Genomic DNA, 19008 nt, shown 5'->3' on the forward strand with positions numbered 1-19008 from the left:
GGTTATCTCAAAAGATGTAAGTTTTCAGTTTGTACTCTTGGCTTCACACACAATCCTGGAAATGCTCTTGTCAGGCAGTTTTGCACAGTGCATTTATTTGCCTGTCTGGTTCAAGCAGAGAAACATATTTTCCAGAGTTGGAGGAAGCTGTTTTTATTTTCTAGTTCTAGTGAATACATTACCCAATCTGATACACCTTAAGACAACAAAACCAGATGTGGCCACTTATTTAAAAGCAGAGGCACAGCCAGGTAGGAGTCTGGGGAGCTCACAAGCACAACATCCAACCTAATGGCTCTCACAGTGGCTCCTGCTTCTTGTGCCCTTCCTTGTTTCACCTACACCACTGTTACTGCAAGCACAGCTCCCTCCTCAGGGGTTCTCTGAAGTGAACTGGTGTTCCCTTTTCACTCCTTTGCCAGGGCAGGTTATTTGAGACCGGCCTTGTCACCACTACCGAGTCATGGTTTGACTTGCAGGTGCCATCAGCTCACGCTGCAGAACTCTGTGCACAGAGCTCTGAAACGCATCCCTGGACACCCAGGGGGAAACGTGGGGAGACCTGCCCATCCACCACGACTCCCGAAGCAGCCTCAATTCCCCAGCAGCACAGCCTGCCCAGCTTTGCCATCTCTTGGATTTGTCTGACAACAAGAGGCCCAAAGGATTCTGCAGCTCCATTGTCTCAGCTGCAGGATCTCAGAAAACACCGGCAGGCTCATCAGAGAGGTTTATGAGCCCGCAATTCAAAGAGATTAAAAGGGAAAATCTACTGAGATTCTTTCAGGCCACAGAACAACATTAAATAACTATTAGCAGCTTGGTTCAGTAAAGCTTTACCAGAGCCCTTGCTGGGTCATTCAGAAATTGTAAAAGAGGAAAGGTATTTAAGTTTCACTTGAGGATACAATAAATATTTCTTGGGCTGTTTGAGGCTGAGTTTTAGGGAAAGGGTTGCAAGCAGTAAATGGAAATTTAAGCCCTTTAACAGTTTATGGTAATAGTAAAAATAGTCATAATACTTGAAAGATTTTTCTAGCTCTTTATTCTCAGGTTTGTTTTTTTTTTCCAAACCAAACAAATAATTGAAGAAGTCCAAGATTTGTAGTTAGTCAAATATCATTCATAGCGTTTGCTCAGCATCAAAATCACCACAGTACTCGGAACCTGTATGTTTTCAGAAGTAAATTCTTTCTAAAGGCTTTTCAGTTGCTTAACAATTATTTAAGTTTGAGTCTTTTGACTTAATTTAAAATAATTACGTATTAATTAATTTGAAATGAAAACAAAGTCACGTGTTAAGAATTTTCATAACAAAAATACAGAAATACCAAAAAAATACTGCTTTGCTTGTAGCAGATGAGATTTAACTCCAGAGAGTTAAAAGGCCTGTGCTCCAGCTGAGGGTCTACAGGGTCTTTAAGGTCCTTTCCAGGCCACTCTATGATTTATGGCCATCTGTGTCCATCATCATGTGAAAACATATTATCCTTCACAGAACCTCACTGGAGCCACACATGGAAACAAACCCTAGATTCTGAAATTTTTCCACACAAAATCAGACACAGAGCAACTGGTTTTAGTGTCAATCCCATTACTAGCTTAGAATGATTTGCTACATTTATCATCAGAAATTGTTCTAAGTCACCAATTTCACAAAATTTAATTTTGTGACCTTTCTGCTAATCATTCAGTCATTAATAATTAAAACATAAAAATCAATCATTAATAATTAAAACACAAAATTAACTCCTATTATTATCTTAACAACGTGATTGTTTAGATGCAGTTCCTTTGTACAGAAGCCAACAAAAATCCCCCAAAAGTTGCGGGGCTGCTCCTCAAAGGGACCTCGATAGGATATAGGGGAGGAGCTGTGTCCCAAAAGCATGAACTTCCAGGGTTCAGGTGACTTCTAATATGAAAATGTAAAACAGGTTTTTTCCACTCACTGCAAACCTTTTGGTAATTCTTAATGTCAAGCTTGATTTTAACTGCATATTCACCTTTTTTAAATGGGATACCAAACAAAGAATGGAAAAATCCGAGAAGAGAATCTGTTGACAAAGAAGTCCATTCTTAACAGGTAAAATTGTTATGCAGCTTTTCTTCCATCCTGCAGATTTTTTCACTGGGACTGCAAGCAAAAGATTCCCCACTATAATTCTTAGATGACAAAACAATGGATTGGGAAAGTTTTCACCCATACAAAGAGGCAGTTCTCCCAAGATTTCCAGATCAGAAACGCCTGGATAAATATTTGAGCCAAACCTCTACACAGTTTGTGGTTTGTCCCTTCCCGTTTAATACTGTGGCCTGAAGGCACAAAAAAATAAGAGATTATTGGGAAACCTTCAGAGCAAAGCAGTATTAAGATATAAAAGCACATTCACTTGTTACTCTCAACAATTCAAACGAGAAGAAGATTAAAACCCACAGAATTCCAGCTTCTTGGAACTTCTGTGGCTACTGAATTTTCTGAGCCAAGTCATTAAGATTTAGTTACTCTAGCACAAGAAGGTCCACACAAATAAACAATCTGTGAAATGGGGAAAAGACTCTGGTGCAAAGAGCTGATGGGCAGCCACACACACACACACACTGCCATCCTTCAGCTCCTGCTTCTGAGGCTTCCTTTGCATCTTCCCAACCTGCTGCATTCTCTCTCTCATCGCTATTCCCCTTAGCTGCCGTCTCCATCCCTTTGTTTCCCCGAGCTTTTATGGCAGTGTCTACGAATTTGTCTAGAATCGTGACTTCAGAGGCAGCTTGACAGGCATTCAGAGAGCTAGAAATTTATTTCCCCATCATTCTGCTGCCAGGGAACATGCTGGGAAGAATGCAGGGATGCTGCACATGTATGTTATGTGTGGCTCAGTCTGGAACACTGGGTCTTTCTGTCTTAAAACACATCTAGCCCATTGACATCCCATTACCAAGCACTGGCAAAAACAAAGGTACGATTTGTTCTCTTTTTTTTATTAACTAAGTCTCTTGCAAAGAATCTTGAGATGGTTTTTGAAGAGCTCATCTGGATGCAAAAGGATCTCAGAAAATACAGATAATCTTCAGGTTGCTCTAGAGTAAGTTTTGTCAAAACTAATTTATGGCAATGCCCTTAAATTCCAAGGGAAAACAAACTAATTGATTAAAATCTTGATGTAGCTCTACTTCAGTGGATTAAGCTGAGCCAAGCAAAATGGAACTTCATAGCCTGGATTTAAGCATTAGGTAAAACTCACTAGATACGGAAAAGACTCCTAACTAATCTCTAATTTCTTTTTTTCCCATGCATGTACAAGTTGTGAAAATTGTACAAAGCCAATATCACAATGCTAAGAGTACAACAGGATGAGAGCACCGGGCAGCAGAAATTCCTGTCCTGGCATCACATGCGGGCATTTAAAAAAAAATAACTGAGATGAAAAAATTATCCAAGTCTGATCTTAATACCGTTTACACAACAAATTAGCACAAGATCCAATTTTTTCCCATTCTTCTAAAATATTTATTCGACAGCTCCATCTTCACCCCTCCCCCCCCTCTTTTCCCAAACCCACCCAAAGTCTGGAGTGGGAGATGATTTAACTGGGGAGTCGCTACTGTGGATATACAATTCCCTGCCCCTCTCTTTCTCCCGCAGTGATGCATATCTGCCACAGTGACTACGGCTTTGTGTCTCCAAGCCCTGGGCTCGGCAGCGGCAGGGGAGTTCAAAATCAGCACAAGAGAGGAAGGTCTGATGGTGTGCCAACGTACAATGGCAGGGAATTCAATAACAAGCTGCAGAGACAGTTGGGCTTTTATCAGACACGTTCAGAAGTGGTGGTGGCTCCACGTCAATGCCGGACCGGAGCGTGTTGCTGCCGAGCGCGACCGAGTGTTTTCCCCACAGGCAAGACACTCTTATTGACTCCCCCCATTAACATGGAGGGTGGATATACATTTATTGAAGGTTCTAATGGAAGGCTGAGGGACTCCTATCCCGAGGCCAGAGCAGAAAGACAGCCTATCACTTCATGTAATGGTAGCCCATGTGTGACAGACCTGACCTACATTTCCCCCCTTTCTTTCTCACAACAGCCTGTCACTGTTTTAAGAAGCTATTTTCTGAGAGGTATAAAAAGAAATGCATGCTAGAGCTGCCTGGTTAATGTGTTATATTGGAATATTATTTACAAACCTGCTTTAAAAGGGCTACTTTGGACTACAAATGAATTCTGAAAGCTACTGTAACACACACATGACCAAAAAGAATGAGTCCTAATGATCCTGAAGTGGTTATCAACCCCTGCACAGTGAACACTGGGTACAAATGGATTAACACATACCCAAGATACTGCAACAAGATGCAGTGCAAGGCTTAAAAGTAAGAACAATTAACAAAGCTACCTTAATAAAATAAAAAGGGCTAAGGTTCTGCAATTGGTATAAATTTCATAATAATTCAAGCTATTAGGAAGAATGCCCCCTAACGTTTTGTTGGAAGCCGTTCAGGGGTTTCAGTAGCCGATGTATGTGGAGCAAGAGCTATAAATAATGGATCCAGGCCTGAAAGTAGGACAGGAGCGAAAGAAACATTTGCTTCAGCACCAAAACAGCATTTTAAAATACCATCTCAACTACCACTCCCAGACCCTGCTTATTTAAAGAGCTGCTGCCAGCGCAGCCACTCCTTGGCAGGAACCTACCACGCCGCTGCAGGTCATACTCTTTTTTTGTCTCCTCGTTCCCCAGAATTTTCCACGCCTGATCGACTTCGATGAACCGCTGCACGCGCTGCTCCGCTTCTCCTGCCGGCACATCTGCCTCCTGCTTGTCTGGGTGATACTGCCAATCAAAGGGGAAAGGAGGGGGAGGGAGGGGAGGAAAAAAAAAAAAAAAAAGATGAAAAAGTTGAGGGGAGTGGAAGCGAGGAGGGGTGGGAGAGCAGCGATCAATAATGCATTTGATATTCAGTTAAAAGGACAGAGGAAAGGAGAAGGTCTGGGCTGAGGTGCCGAAGGAAGGGGGACGGCGGCGCCGGGCACGAGAGGAAGCTGCCAGTTCAATCAGCCCACCGGAATGGCAGCTGAACCACCGGTGGCACAAATGTCACCACGAGCACTGGCGGCATTTTCTGGATAATTTGCTGATGGAATCGCTGGCCTTATGGGCAATTTACCTGCAGAGAGTGACTACCACAAACAGAAACAGGTACCTGCAGAGGACCACGACACGGGAGCAAGAGGAGGTGCTGGGAGCTCTGGTTTGAACAAACCCACAGAGCTGGTTTAAACAAACCCACCAGTGTTTAGTTAAGGCTATTACAGATACCCTGAATGCTGGATTACATGTGCCTAGCTTTTTTTGTGTGTGTGATTTAAATGGTAAATAAAATATACATGATCAAATATAATTTATATTACATGTAATTTTACTTTTGAAAACGCGCTTCAACATCTTTAATTTCTTCCGGTTCAGTGAATCAATAGCCCTTCCAAATATTTAAAGTCATGGATCACTGCTTACAGAATTGTGTCATTTTAGTTAAGAAATGGTTATTCAAGGACATGGCTGCAAGAAATCCCGCGTTAAACAGGCAATAATAATTAAAATGGTAACACATTTTCTTTACCATTTGTTCTGAGCAGGACACTCTGACTTGTGGTTCAAATGTCTACTGAAGAGGAACCCTCAAAAGCTCCATCTTCCAGTAGCTTTATTTCAATGCCAGTAATCTTTTTTTCCTTGATATTTTAAATTGCTCAGTATAAGTGATGGACCAACAGGAAAACAGCATTTAAAATGAGACAGCTGCAATATAATCACGCCTATCAGCTGATAACTGTGTTATAAACCAAGATATATCCCTTATTCTGGAGCTGCCCTTTATACCACAACCAGCTGGGGCACTGAAACTTGGAACACCTGTTCTACAAGTGTAGATTTAAGCAGATTTCTGATTAAATGTCTTTCTTTCTTTTAGTTCATAATGAATTTTGGAAAGGAAAGAAGAGAGCACCAATATCCTGTGTGCTAGAGAAAATCCAAAATGTAAAAGGACCACCTCTCTGCATTGGAGACTGAGCCTCAGACTTGCTGAACAGTTGTGATCCATAAAGGTTCATCCCTTAGGGGACCCCTTTTCAATCTCCCCAGCTGAAGATGACCAAAGTCTAAGGTGCAAACAAACAAAAAAACTTTTGGTCATTGCATTCAGTCATTGTATCCTAAAGAGATGATTGTCAGGTATTTGGGCTGGCCACAAAGACCACAACTCAGATCAGTTTCTTCCAAGTACATGGAAACATTACTGACCAATTGCCCACAGCAGAACTGGGAATGCTGGCTCCTCTCCTGCCAAGGATGTTGAGCAAACACTCCCACAAAATTGCTCACACTTCTCCTTTGTTGTACCAAAACCTTACCTGGTTGGTTTCAGCTTTTAACTCCTTTCCTACAGATTTGGCAAATTTAAAATCTGTAGCATTAGCAAGTTTATATTAGAAAGATACAATTTCATGTAACTAGTATCAACTGCATTGTAGGGGACCTACTAATTAAAGCACATTTCTATGTCTATCTATTTGTCTCCATTTTGGTCTCCAAGCTTTCTGGATTTATTTGCTCTTTCCTCTGTTGGACTTTTTCCTCTATTACCATCTAATGCCTTTAGCAGACTACATCTACACTAAGAAAAAAATCCTTAAGCCTCAGCTATTTTACTCTAATCCTCCTCTTTTTTTTTTTTTTTTTGTTTAATCCCAGTGATCCCATTTCATCTGAATTTGTTCTGTACCTGCTCTTACTGCCTCTCTTTTCCTACTCTCCAGCTCGCTGATCAAGGATGATTGTTTCTAGCAAAAATCCAGTCTTGGTTCAACTTCCCCTGCCCTTCTTTCCTCTCCAAGACAACCAGCGAGGTGTCCCCTCTCCAGCTGTTTCAGACCCCAGCTCAGACACACAGAACTCCTTCCCAGAGTGGCTGAAGTTCAGGGGGGCAGTCCAATGTCCTCTGTTACCCCTTCAGATGTGAACAGGCCACACTCTTTTTTTTTTATCTCTTCCCTCCCTCTTGGCCACCACGTTCTTGCTTCTGGTCCTGCTCCATCTGCCCCCCCAGCAGCTGCCTCAGCAGAGCCAGGGGTTTGCTCTGGTGTTGAGAGAGGTGAGATATGATGGATATTCCCTGTCTCCTCCCCTTTTCCCATTCGGCCTGATATTTCTGGGCTAATCTCAGCTGCCACCACGCACAAGCTCCGTAATGCAAGCAGACAGGCCTGTTTTCTACTCGACCTGCCTCCTTCTATTCACCCTGAGCTCCTGCTCATCTCTCCCTCCACGCAGCCAGTTGTAAGTTTTTCACTCAAAATGTTAGAGCCCCTCCGTGTCTCCTGCGATCTCCCTTCTCAAAAGCCCTGCAAGTTATCTTCGTATCACTCGTACCCACCGCCACCTCCTCAGTAACTGGATGCATTTCAAACCTTTCCAGCTGCACATGGGTAACAGTTTTAAGCAGCAATCCCTCCGTGAAAAGAGCTTCTGGTTGAGCACTCATCCCAGTCACCCTGCTCAAAAATAATTTTTACTAACACATTATTTATTAGGACTTTATGAAAACAACAAAGGATCTCTTCCCAAGTCCAACAGAGGGGAGGGAGAAGGAAGAAGGTTGGAGATATATGCCCAAGCTGTTTTTCCTTTATTATACCTGTACTAGAAGTAATTTGCTGACTGTCCTCCATTACTAAAGACTGTCTGGAATTTATATCACTTCAGGTCATATATCACTTCATATAATATGATGCTTTGCAGTTCCTGTGAATGTTAAAAAATAGACTGATTGATAATGGAAATATATTCATTTATCTGTTAACTATAAAAATTACCTTACACACACAATACTACTGCTCCCTCCCCTGATGTCTATGTCTTAAATGTCACATTGTCACAGTATTTCTTGAGGACTCTGGTTCTTGGTCCAAGAGTTATTCAACACCAGATTCTTGGGGTTTTCAATTGCTTTAGCTGTTGAAATCACCACAAAAATTTGAAAACCTTCAAGTCCAAAATCTGAAAACCTTGAAGGTCAAAGCTCAAAGGAAAAACACACTTTAAACAGTATCTGTTGGAGGCTTGGTGAAATGGGCAACGTTTTCTTTGGGAAACAGGAGAGGTAGGCTACCACAAACTCAATTACAGTACCATTATTGGAGCTTTATCAAACAACTGCATTCAACTGTCTTGATTTTTAATGTACAGAGCACTGTCCTTCTCAGCAGGTTGGATACAGTGAGAAACAAGGTATCACCTGGCAAACATACTCTAAAAAAACCAGATACTGTTTCAGTTCATAGTTCTACAAGTATTGGAAAAGTTAGACATTTTTCAAGGAAAACTTTTTAGGTAAATTAATTCTATTTCATTATGCTCATCTACTGCCTTGGATACCTGCAACTGAGTAAAGAACCAGCAAGTGAACAAACCTTCTCTGTCTCAGAAAAAGGCGTTAATGTTGTTACATTCAAACAATGAAAAGTGCAGACTCTATAAAAATGCCTTGACTTCCAGAACATCTATTTTATTTATGATATTGTTACTTGTACACTGTCCACGCTCGATTCCAAAGGTATGGGAAGGTGAATACTGAACACAAGAGGCCCTAAGAACTCTCACACCGCAGGATGAGGGACTGGATGAGCCCTGGCCGAGCAGCTCCAGCCCCGCGGTGACGCGCGAAGGTCCCCGTCCCCCTTCCCGAAACTTCGTGCCATAAATCTAACAGGGCTGACTGATTTTAATCAAGTTCAAATTAGCAAGCAGAAACGCTCTAGTTAAATCAATTCAATGCACATTTCTTACTGGTGCTCGTGAACGTATTTTTCTCAGAGGACGTTTACGGCGCCCAGTGAGAATCAACTTAATACGGCTTATTGGGAGGGGAGGGGGAGGCACAGAGGCAGAAGGTTTACACTAAATCTGTAATCTCTTGCTAAACTGTGGCACACATGATAGCTAAACCACTTCATGTAACTGCTTTTACTCGTAACATGCCAAACTGAAAGGGCTGATTATTTAGAAGAGGCTGAAAAAGCACTGTCCCTTCTCGAGCAGGGCGTTACCGTGGCTGTTTCGCCTTGCGTGTACAAAGGATATTTCACTTTAAAGGCCAAGGATGCGCCACATCTCTGATTCCACATGTCAAACCAAGAGGTTTTATTTTCTAGGAAAACTACTATTGCTTCCAAATTTTATTTGACTTATGGAAAAGTTAAGTAACAACATTTCCATCTACTGCTGTGTATTGCACAGATAACTGTAAAACACTTCCTGCTGAAATTACATGCCATGTAAACTTTCTACTTTTTCTGACTGAGGAAACTGAAGGGAGATCAGCTCTATTTTTTTTTCCCGGAATGAACTAAGGAGTTCTCTCCACTTGCTACGGCTTTGTCTTTCCTACTTTCCAATATTTTATGCAAAGCTGTCAAGTGTTTGCAGAAATCTTCAGCAGAAAACAAAAAGTAATATAAAAAAGGATGAACCAGATGTGGCTGCATTAAATCCTTGATCTTCTCTCCTGAGACAATTGTTTTGGAGAAGTACTTTCAGATTTCTAAATTTTCGTTATGGACCTTTTGGATTCTGTCCCTCCACACCCCCATTATTAAGGTTCTAAAACGTGAAAGTAAAGAGGGGCACAGAAGAATGAGGAAACCATCAGAGCTCAAACATTCAAAAGTTAGACTATTCTGGACTAACTATCATGAGTCATAAAGTAACCATCAAGCAGTCAGCATTACCAACAGTTACAGCACAGTAAATTTCTAAACTATCTGATTTAATAGAGATTTTTAACTCTGGAATCATCCACAGTCTCATGAAATCACCTTGCTAAACTGAAGTGACAAGTTGAGACAAGTCTTGGATTCCTGTTTTCTTTCCATAGGGGATGTGTGCCTACACTGGAATAAGGGAGATGTGCCCCACCTTCCTGAGCAAAGCCAGTAGGAGGATTTTACCAGATGATTACTTAGATCCATCCAAGTAGTTGTGCTTTGGAAGGAAGTGCATTTAATGGCTAAACCTAAGCTTTAAATAAGAACAAATGATAGAATATTATCCCTCAAGTTAATTGCACAGAGTAATACCAAGCACTTTCAGAAATCAGTATTTGGAGGTTCAGTCTATTTATTCTTGTATCAAAGCTCAATATTGAACAGGCAATATATTCAAATTTCAGAATCAGAACTCTCCCTCAGAGTCAACATAAGACAATTTGGTTAATAAGTCTAAATTGTTGTTTTATTTATGACTCGCTGTGATATAAAATTCTTTCAAAGACAAAAGTGGCCTAAGCAAGCAGAACAGAAAGCCTGATGCAAACAGTCTTGGTCTGTTCAAAGTTTAGCAACAAACAAGGGTGTTGCCCTGAGACAAAATGCACAGATCACACCAGGATGTCCCTTGCAATACAATGAAGTGCATCCTTTTAACAAAGCAACAAGACCAAAATGCCTTAAGTTAACGCGAAAATAAAAGTATCAAAATCGGAAACTATGTTCAAAAACGTTTCTCGTGCTTTATCCAACATTTATACCCTACCAACTGTAATTGTTATTATCTACAGGTTAAGCTAATGAAGGCAGGGCAAAAACTGTCAAGTGGTTCTCATCTGACAGAAGCATTCATAGGTCCATGCAAATCTGCCTGTGCACCACAGAGCTCATCACAACACTTCACATCGCGTTAAAGAGAAGCTGCAAGACAGTCAACATTGAGAAGAAAAATATTAACCAGCTATTTCCTACTTAACTTCCGATTGATTCTGAATTCTTGTTCCATTTCCCCGCCTTTAAAATAAAATTTACAAAACCAATACGAAATCTGAATAAATTTAATGCCAGGCTGTTCTTAGGAGGAAACTCCTCTTGCCCCTCGCTTACAATATATGTAGTAAATACCAGTTTTTAGGGGGACTTGCCAATAAATCTCACCCCTTGACACAGTGTCTGTTCATACTCAGTTTTTTGGCTGCTCTGCCACAAATGCCAACAAAGGGACCAATTAATGAAAACTTTCTTGATACATTCCCAGTGGATGAATGTCCGCCTTGCAGAAGGTACCTTGACAACATCCATCTCGCACAGGCCAAATGGCTGCTCTGTGGTAGCAATTAAGACACCACCAGCCTTGGCGAGATTTAAACCAACAACCAAATCTGTGTAGGTCGGAACAAATGCTCATAGAAATCTGGAGAAATTAACTGCTAAACAAGGGCTGGACTGGGTCATATAATTGCATCCATTTCTCTAGTTATTTACAGACCACGAGGACGCATTTTTGTAAGAAAGCAATTACAAGCCCTAAAACAAAATTCCTTTAAGTGGCCACATGACCACAGCATTTAAGCCACATCTGTAAGAATCTAAGAAATCAACCACCACTCTTAAATAATTTCAAAAGTCAAAACAGTGCAGCAGGCTGACAGTCTGCTGTGCTTGCACCCCATTTTCCTCTCTCTCCACAAAAAGACAGTGTTCAGTCTTCACCTTCCCATAACTCTGGAATCAAGTGTGGATGGTTAAGCTCGTGGGGCATTCCTCCTCTTCCTAAAATTACACCCAGCACTTCAAGAGCTATATAATTACACTTAGAAGTTTACTCTCTGGCTAATTTTACATCCACTTCCCGCTGAATACTTTAGGCCACCAGTCCCTATCAGTGTGTAACAGCATTACCACCCATCTCTGGTGTTCCCCACGCCGTGGATGTGTCAGCTCTGTGTGAGCAATCAAGCACAACGCCTCCAAATGATCATTTATTCTGGTTGTGGGCACGAAATACAGAGCAGGATCCAGCCAGACTGGCTGCTGTGCTTTAGGGCTGAACTCTTCCTTGCAGAAGCCCACTCTGTGATGGATTTTTAAATCGGAACACAGGCCAAATTAGAAATTCGTTTATGAAGCTGAAATTTGAATTTTTGGGCAGGGAAATTTAAGAGAAGCACGTTTTAGCCACCTGTGATGAGCAAGGGGAAAGGTGGCAAACGTGCACTTGGCCCCCACCCTGTGGCACTCACTGAAAGGTCACAGAACGAAGCCATTTTCCAACTTCACCAGCTGAACTCATAAAATTAGGGCAGGGAGAAAAATTACACTGTTTTACACCCTCCCCCCCAAAAAAAGTATTCTGAAACAGGAAGGGTTTATTTCAGTAAAACGAAGAAGTTTAAACTGAACAAGAAAATGAGTTCATTTTGAAAAAAAAAGTCTTTGTTTTAAACACGTAAACATTAAAGTTCTATTGCTGGAGGAAGAATTTCTGAACAAAGAGTATTAATTAATTACCAATATAGTTATACAAATGTATGAATTAATTTCTGAATGAAGAGTATTAATTAATTACCAATATATTTATACAAATGACACTAATTACCAGTGACTAAATAATTCTGGCATGTTACCTTGCTAGACACAAAGTGGGTTTCCATTTGGAAAGACTTAAGTTTTCAACTGAAAAACTCTTAAACACTACAATGTAATCGAAAACCAGTGAGGGTGGAACACTAAAACACTCTGGTGCTGCTCTTAACTTAGAATGATTCTTTAACTTAGAATGACTTCGTTCACCCTTTTATCACATGAGCCATCAGGAAATCTTACTGCCCAAGTATTTGTCTCTCCCTACTCAAAAAACCACCATGAGAAAAAAGAAAATACAGTTTTATTTAAAAACCCAACTATTTGTAGGTCACCTCTTACATCTAAAGGGACCTAAACAAACAAAAGGCTACCTGACTTAAGAGCAAGACTTGCACAAAACACAGGGTTGATAATTTGCTATGTGCTCCTTCTGCTGAAGGAGATTCAGCATCCCCAGCTTTCCCCAGGCTTCCAGTGGGAAGTGAAATATTCCAGCAATGCCGACTTCCAGCCCTGGCTTTTCCACAGGCCTGTTTTGCATATAAAGGTCTTGTCTCGTTGCCACCCTGAAGTGACATCACACTCTGGGCTCTGTGGCCTACATGGTCCATCAGGTACTAATTAGAAGGCATGTTCTGTCAACACTTTCCTGCTCTTCTTCTATTAACTGATCATCCTGCCCAGTTAACACAAAGCAACACCAGTTCTGAAATCCTCGGGATCCTTTACCTGGGAGAAACAAGGATGGAGGGAAAATACACCCTCCAAAAGGGTCACAAGGTAACTGCACTGGTCCAAGATCTGGAGTGACAATAACACCACTGTGCTGAAAGGTTAATTATGTTCCTACCAGCATTCTCTTGAGCCTGAGCTTCTTTTTATCTAAGAATAAAGAGTAAACATGAGTAAAAAACCCCACAAATGTATTCATCTCACAGGCTGTATTACATTTAGAAATGGTAACAGCTTATGGAAAAGTGAAGGCTGCAAAACTAAACTCACTTGGCCATTAACACTCGTATTTATCACCAGAATATCTGCAGTTAATGTTATCACTGTTAGATACTGGGGACCAGAAAATAAGTCCTGAATACTGTGCAGATCCTACAGCCTGCTAATCCCACCTATGCACACAAGAGCCCAAACAGCTGCCCTTACAGTCACACGCAGTCACAACGACCCATAAATCAGCATTTTATAAAAACCAAAAGAAACCAAAGGCACGTTTTCTCCGTTGATGACACTGCACTAAAGGCACCAGGAGATAGAAGCCGAAACGACAAAGCAGCTGCCAAATACAACACGCTACTGCCACCTAATGCTTGACGGGTTACAGCAGAGCACGTCATTGTTCCTCTGCACGGCACCTCTGAAGCAACCTCAACAGTTCAGTATTGAAAAGCTTCACGTGACAAGTATTTGGAAAAGGAAAAAAAAAAAAAAAAAAAAAGAGAAGAGTGGTCTTAAGTTAAAACAGCCCAAATCACGATTACTTTGAAGGTCCTTCACTGATTTTTTGCAAAGCACGCTCTCCAAAATGTGAGACTCGTTCACTGCCACAGAAAGAATGATCCCAGGTCTTAAACTGCCTTCCTAGTCCACAATCAATCTTTTTTTCAACGTGCCCACTGAGTTGGCAGAAGTTAGCAGGGAACATGGAAGGAGCCTGCTTTTCCCACTTGCAAAGAGGAGAAACAGAAAGTGAAGAGTTCCTTGTGACATCGGAGCTCTAAATACAGAGGTTTCAACTTCCCCAGAGGATGTCTATCCAAAGACAGCTGGACAAAAGAGCAAGGAATTCATCTTCTTGATTCATTACTTCAGTCCATCTCTTCTTCTTCTCCTTTCCCCAAACACAGCCAATCTTTAAGCTTTTTAAAAACTTCAGCCTTGCCCTACCTGATGCTGTTATCAGCTCTGACACTGATTAGAGCCTCCACTGTCCATCTCCAAGATGATTCTTACTCCTAGGAAATGTTCCTTATCTGAGGAAAAATAACAGACAACAGTTCCATTTTCCTTCTCTCTCAGAACTTCCCCATTCTAAGACTTTTTTTCGGATGCTGCTCAGCGATCAACCAGCTGGTGAAAACTGTGCCTTTTTCCTCCTTACAGAAATTCTTATGCAAGTATCAACCTGAGCTTCCCCCACGATATTCAACTGCTTGTGTGTTTAACACAGCTTATTAATCTTTTCCATAACCTTGGGGCCAGAAATAACCACTGCTATTCAGCACCAATTTTGCTTGAGACAAATAAAATCCACCAGAACAGAAATATTTCAGATTACATTACTGCTGTTACCACAAGGAAGCATTTGCTGTGATCCAAAGTATTTGCAGCAAAGCATCCTCAAGACAGGAATTATTTGGCTAATGAAGGTATGAAAATGAGGAGAAAAAACAGAAGCTTTGGTTACCAAAAAGTAGATCTTTAGAAAAAGCTTCTCCTTCATATTCTTCACTTCCATAGCTCCTCATTTTCCTATGAGGAGTCACCCAACAGCCTCCAAAAGTACTTTAAAAAGCCCTTTGGAAGCTACACTACACAGCAGGAGAAGACAAAGAAATAGAAAACCCATCAGAAACTAGCACAGGAAAGAAGAAAAAAAAATCAAGTATTTAAAATTTACAGGAATATAAAGGTAAAAATAAAAATAAAAAGGGAATTTCTAAAGTTCTTTTATGATATCTGTTCCTGTTCTCACAATCTACACTATTGAATGTCACAAAGGCACTTCAGCTGCAGATGACACTTGTGGAAACAAGGCCCTGAAGAATAGAGGACTTCTTTAAAAAATATATTTATTAGCAACCATAACTGTAACATTTGCATAACACTTCAAAAGTTGCAGGAAGTTTTGAGGTTTTGTTTTCTTGACACTATTTCTTTCAGCTTTCCCCATCTCTAAGGGATTCTCTCCAGTATTTGAAGCCTTTTGAAACCTGGGCCCTGACTGAGGTTGGGCCCTGATTGAATTATAACTTTTAAAATGGACATGAAAAGCTACATATTAACAGAATTTAGCACCCAGCTGAGAAAGCATTTGGGTGCAAAACCCACGAAGAAACCACCTGCTTTCATGGAGCACCTTAGTTTGGTCAATACCTTGGTAAACATTCTACACTGTATCCAAATAAAAACCTAAGCCCCACAGCCTTTTGTGCAGACAGCACTTTCCTACCTTTGGCAGTGCCAAATGAACCTGAAAGATCTTCAGAATTTTCAACCTTTAAAATCAGAGACCACGAAGAACTCTTTGGGTTGGATTTCCTCACAGTGGTGGCTTGAAGGACGCATTCCTATCTGGACTGACCACTAGTTTGGTGTTAATTAATTAAGCTTTTGTTCAGCCTCCCCTCAAACACCTGATCAGTTACTATCCAGTGTTATGTCAAGAAAAGAAAAATGTCCAGTTAAGATGCTGCTCAGAAAACTGGTTTATCTGCACCATCTTTGACCAGGGACATTCTTAGGTCATAAATCCAACCAACACAGACTGAATTTTTTCATTACTGTTAATTTATCAGGAATAACAATAAAAGGGTTACGTTTTTGAGGACAGTCAGTCAATATCTCACTTTTCAGCCTTAAAACATTAGTTTTAACGTACTGAAAATGAAGTGAGAGTCTATCCAAATGACTGTCAGACTACAGCAGAAAGGTGAACTTTCTTACTACAATGCCAACCCATCAGGTATCAGAATTCACCTGCTCCTTAAATCAGTTCAAACGAGCTCAGCTGAGCATTTGAGCTCAATGGGACATGGGGAAAACACTCCTGATGCTCTGAGGCAAGGAAAAGATGGAGGGTGGGATGGTTATGTCATTCAAATCATGATTTTTCTGGCTCTAAGTTGTTCACAGATGAAGGAAAGATGGAATGTGAGAACGTGCTGCTTTAACGACTTTCTGTGATAATTATATTATGTATTTCAAACATAAGGCAAAATTGCACTTGGAAAATGTATTTAAATAAAAAAAAATTAAATACAAGTCCCCAAAAAACACGGAGTTTTACAGGTTACTACATCACATGACAGTATTTTTAAAATCTATTAACTACTCAGATCCAACACAAACATGGTTGACTTTATTTAACTGCAATAAGAGTCCTTATATAAACACAGCTATTGCCAGATGACTGATTCTACCCTTCACTTTTAGTATCCTTCAAACTCGTGTTCTGGGGTTACAGCTTCTTTAAATAACTGAGCTGGTGCTTAACATTTCTGATGCAGGCACTTAAATACACAGGATTTCTGATCAGTCGTTTCTGATTTGAAAATGCTGAACAGGTCAGAATAATCAGAACATTTACTGATGTGAAAGTGTTACACTGGTCTGTGTTGCTTCCTTCTCTGTGCTTCAATTCCTATCTTTTCTACATGATTTTTGTTTCAAATGCCTCACTTTAGAAATGAGATAAAAAGCACGCTGCACAGTATAAACCCCCTTAAATATTCCTTCAAAAGCGGGAAAGAACACTTGCATTGCTGAGGGATTAAATGAGCTAGTGCTTCAGATTTTATTTTTAATCAGAATTTTAACTTTATGCTGCCTCAGGACACAGTGAGTATTGAACACCTTTCACTAAAAGTCTACCAAAGACAGTATAGACCCTTCTTTTAATACACTGTTACAATTAATAACTTACATAACCAGTGCACAAAATGCCCAAGAGAGCCATCAGGTTCCTCTGCAGAGTACAAATGACATCAAAGGCCAAGCATGTATTAGCCAAATCTCACATTTCTACTGCCTGCTGCCCATTCTGTTATGTATGTATCTGAAATCTACAGAGGATTCCCATTATTACTGGACAATAACCAGTAAGTAAACAGATTAAGTTTAGAAATCAATCAGATTGACTTCAGTCCAGCTCCAACCAGGCTGCACTGAACTTATTCTGTCTAGACTGGCAAATTACAAATCCACTTTCTACCAGCTGGGTGGAGGTGGGGTTAGCCAAGCACGATGATCTGTTAAACACCTCTAAAAAGTAAGCTGCTGCTGTTCAAATATAAAATAAAAACCCTGCAAGGGTTATTAAAAAGGGAATACACACACTGCCTGATTTTCAGTGTGAGAAGCATTTTTATGTGACTTCCAACACCAAACTCAAAGTGTTTTCATTTTGGAGGTTCAAATTCTCGATTTGAACTCAGCACGAAGTTCCTCGATAGGCAGGTCCTTTCAGGAGTAATCCTGGATTTATTTTGCAGCAAACTTTAAAACAACAGTCCTGCAAGCAGCCCTTTAACTTTACATATATGACATCCTCTGCATCTCTTGTGGTTGCAGAATTTAGATGTACACAAATCTAATAAGATCCAATGGATTTTTTTCTCTTCAGAAAGTCATACGCCTTTCCCCTAAACATGCTCCATGGAATAATCTCTTCTTGAAGTTATTATGCTTCATTAAATTAAATTTCTATTAATATCTTTCCTTATGGTTGCTGAGAGTCATTCTCACCCCTGTTTTCAAATGTTCTACTCTTGCAAATAGATCAAGTGAGCCCCTTAACACTTTGTATTTATACACACACACCACCCCTTCTGATAGGAGAGATAATCTTTGTAACACTGTGTGTTAAATGGCACATTTATTTCCTCACCACATTAAAAATAAGAGCTTCTTGCATACTGCCTGCTCAAATTACATGGATTTTCTTTAAGATTAGGGCACACATTGTAACAGCAGCATATAATTTTCCTGCACAATAATTTTTTTTCCAGTTGAAAGGTATCCTATAATATCATCAGCATCAACAGGAATAGACACCTGATTTTCAGCTAGACAAAGCTTATGTGTTTGGTGACTTCATTCCCAGTAAAAAGCAGTTTTCAGATACAGGGCAGTTAGGTGGAAATTCACAAACAACCTGGCAACTCGTTCTTTGACCACAAAGTGCTAGACCAAAAGGGGATGTAAAAATTGTGCCAATAATAAGATGGTGTAACTTTTTTTTCTCCCCAATCTCCTACTTTTGTTACTCTAATTTTATCCTCAACTAATTCCATACAGATTCAGAAATGGAACATAGGCATGTTCCTAAAAGCTGAATGGATTAATTGAAAAACCAAGTACAGAGCATAAAACCTGTTTATCCATTTCAGAAATCACCTTGTTGAAACTACTGTGCAATCCAACTGTGGAGAAAATGCTGTGTGTATCCCAAGGATCCCAAACACACAGACAGAAGATTAAAGACCAAACCCCTACCACTTCAACAAGATACAGTTTCTCAAAATTTGGTGGATAATACAGTATCAAGATGATCCAGAGTCAAATAAACATAAAAATGTTTTATTTACTTATGTGTACATGCCAAGTACACAAAAAATGTTTTCAAATACAAGTTTAAGTTTCATGAAGTTGCAAGGAAATTATTTATAAAGATGTTTAAATACTTAGAAAGTGTGTGTGGGGAAACATCAAACCTACTTTTAAGCCAAACCTGTTTTCTGTGTCAAGTTAATACTATTCTTAAGGACAGAGTGAACAAGATGGATTTGACATTATCTATAGCACAATAATTCACTTAAATGTATGCTGTGACCTGACCAAATGAAAAAAACCTAAGTGCAACAAAGCA

At 40.2% G+C, this 19008-nt stretch overlaps 1 protein-coding gene across 7 annotated transcripts in view; it reads right to left on the bottom strand.

Moving 5' to 3' along the window:
• Window positions 1–19008, bottom strand: part of DNAJC24 (DnaJ heat shock protein family (Hsp40) member C24) — a 38809-nt gene that overhangs the window by 14555 nt on the left and 5246 nt on the right. For all 7 annotated transcript variants that reach the window (XR_007631400.1, XR_007631399.1, XR_007631398.1 and 4 more), the window contains exon 3: window positions 4692–4830. Coding sequence is in view for 4 of the 7 variants with exons in the window: in XM_050334885.1 (XP_050190842.1) it covers window positions 4692–4830 (139 nt within the window). In the remaining 3 variants the exon portion in view is untranslated. The remainder of the gene's footprint in view (window positions 1–4691; window positions 4831–19008) is intronic.

This window comes from Myiozetetes cayanensis, unplaced genomic scaffold (assembly GCF_022539395.1).
Source record: "Myiozetetes cayanensis isolate MyiCay16 unplaced genomic scaffold, myiCay2020 scf6-25, whole genome shotgun sequence".
Lineage (NCBI taxonomy): Eukaryota > Metazoa > Chordata > Aves > Passeriformes > Tyrannidae > Myiozetetes > Myiozetetes cayanensis.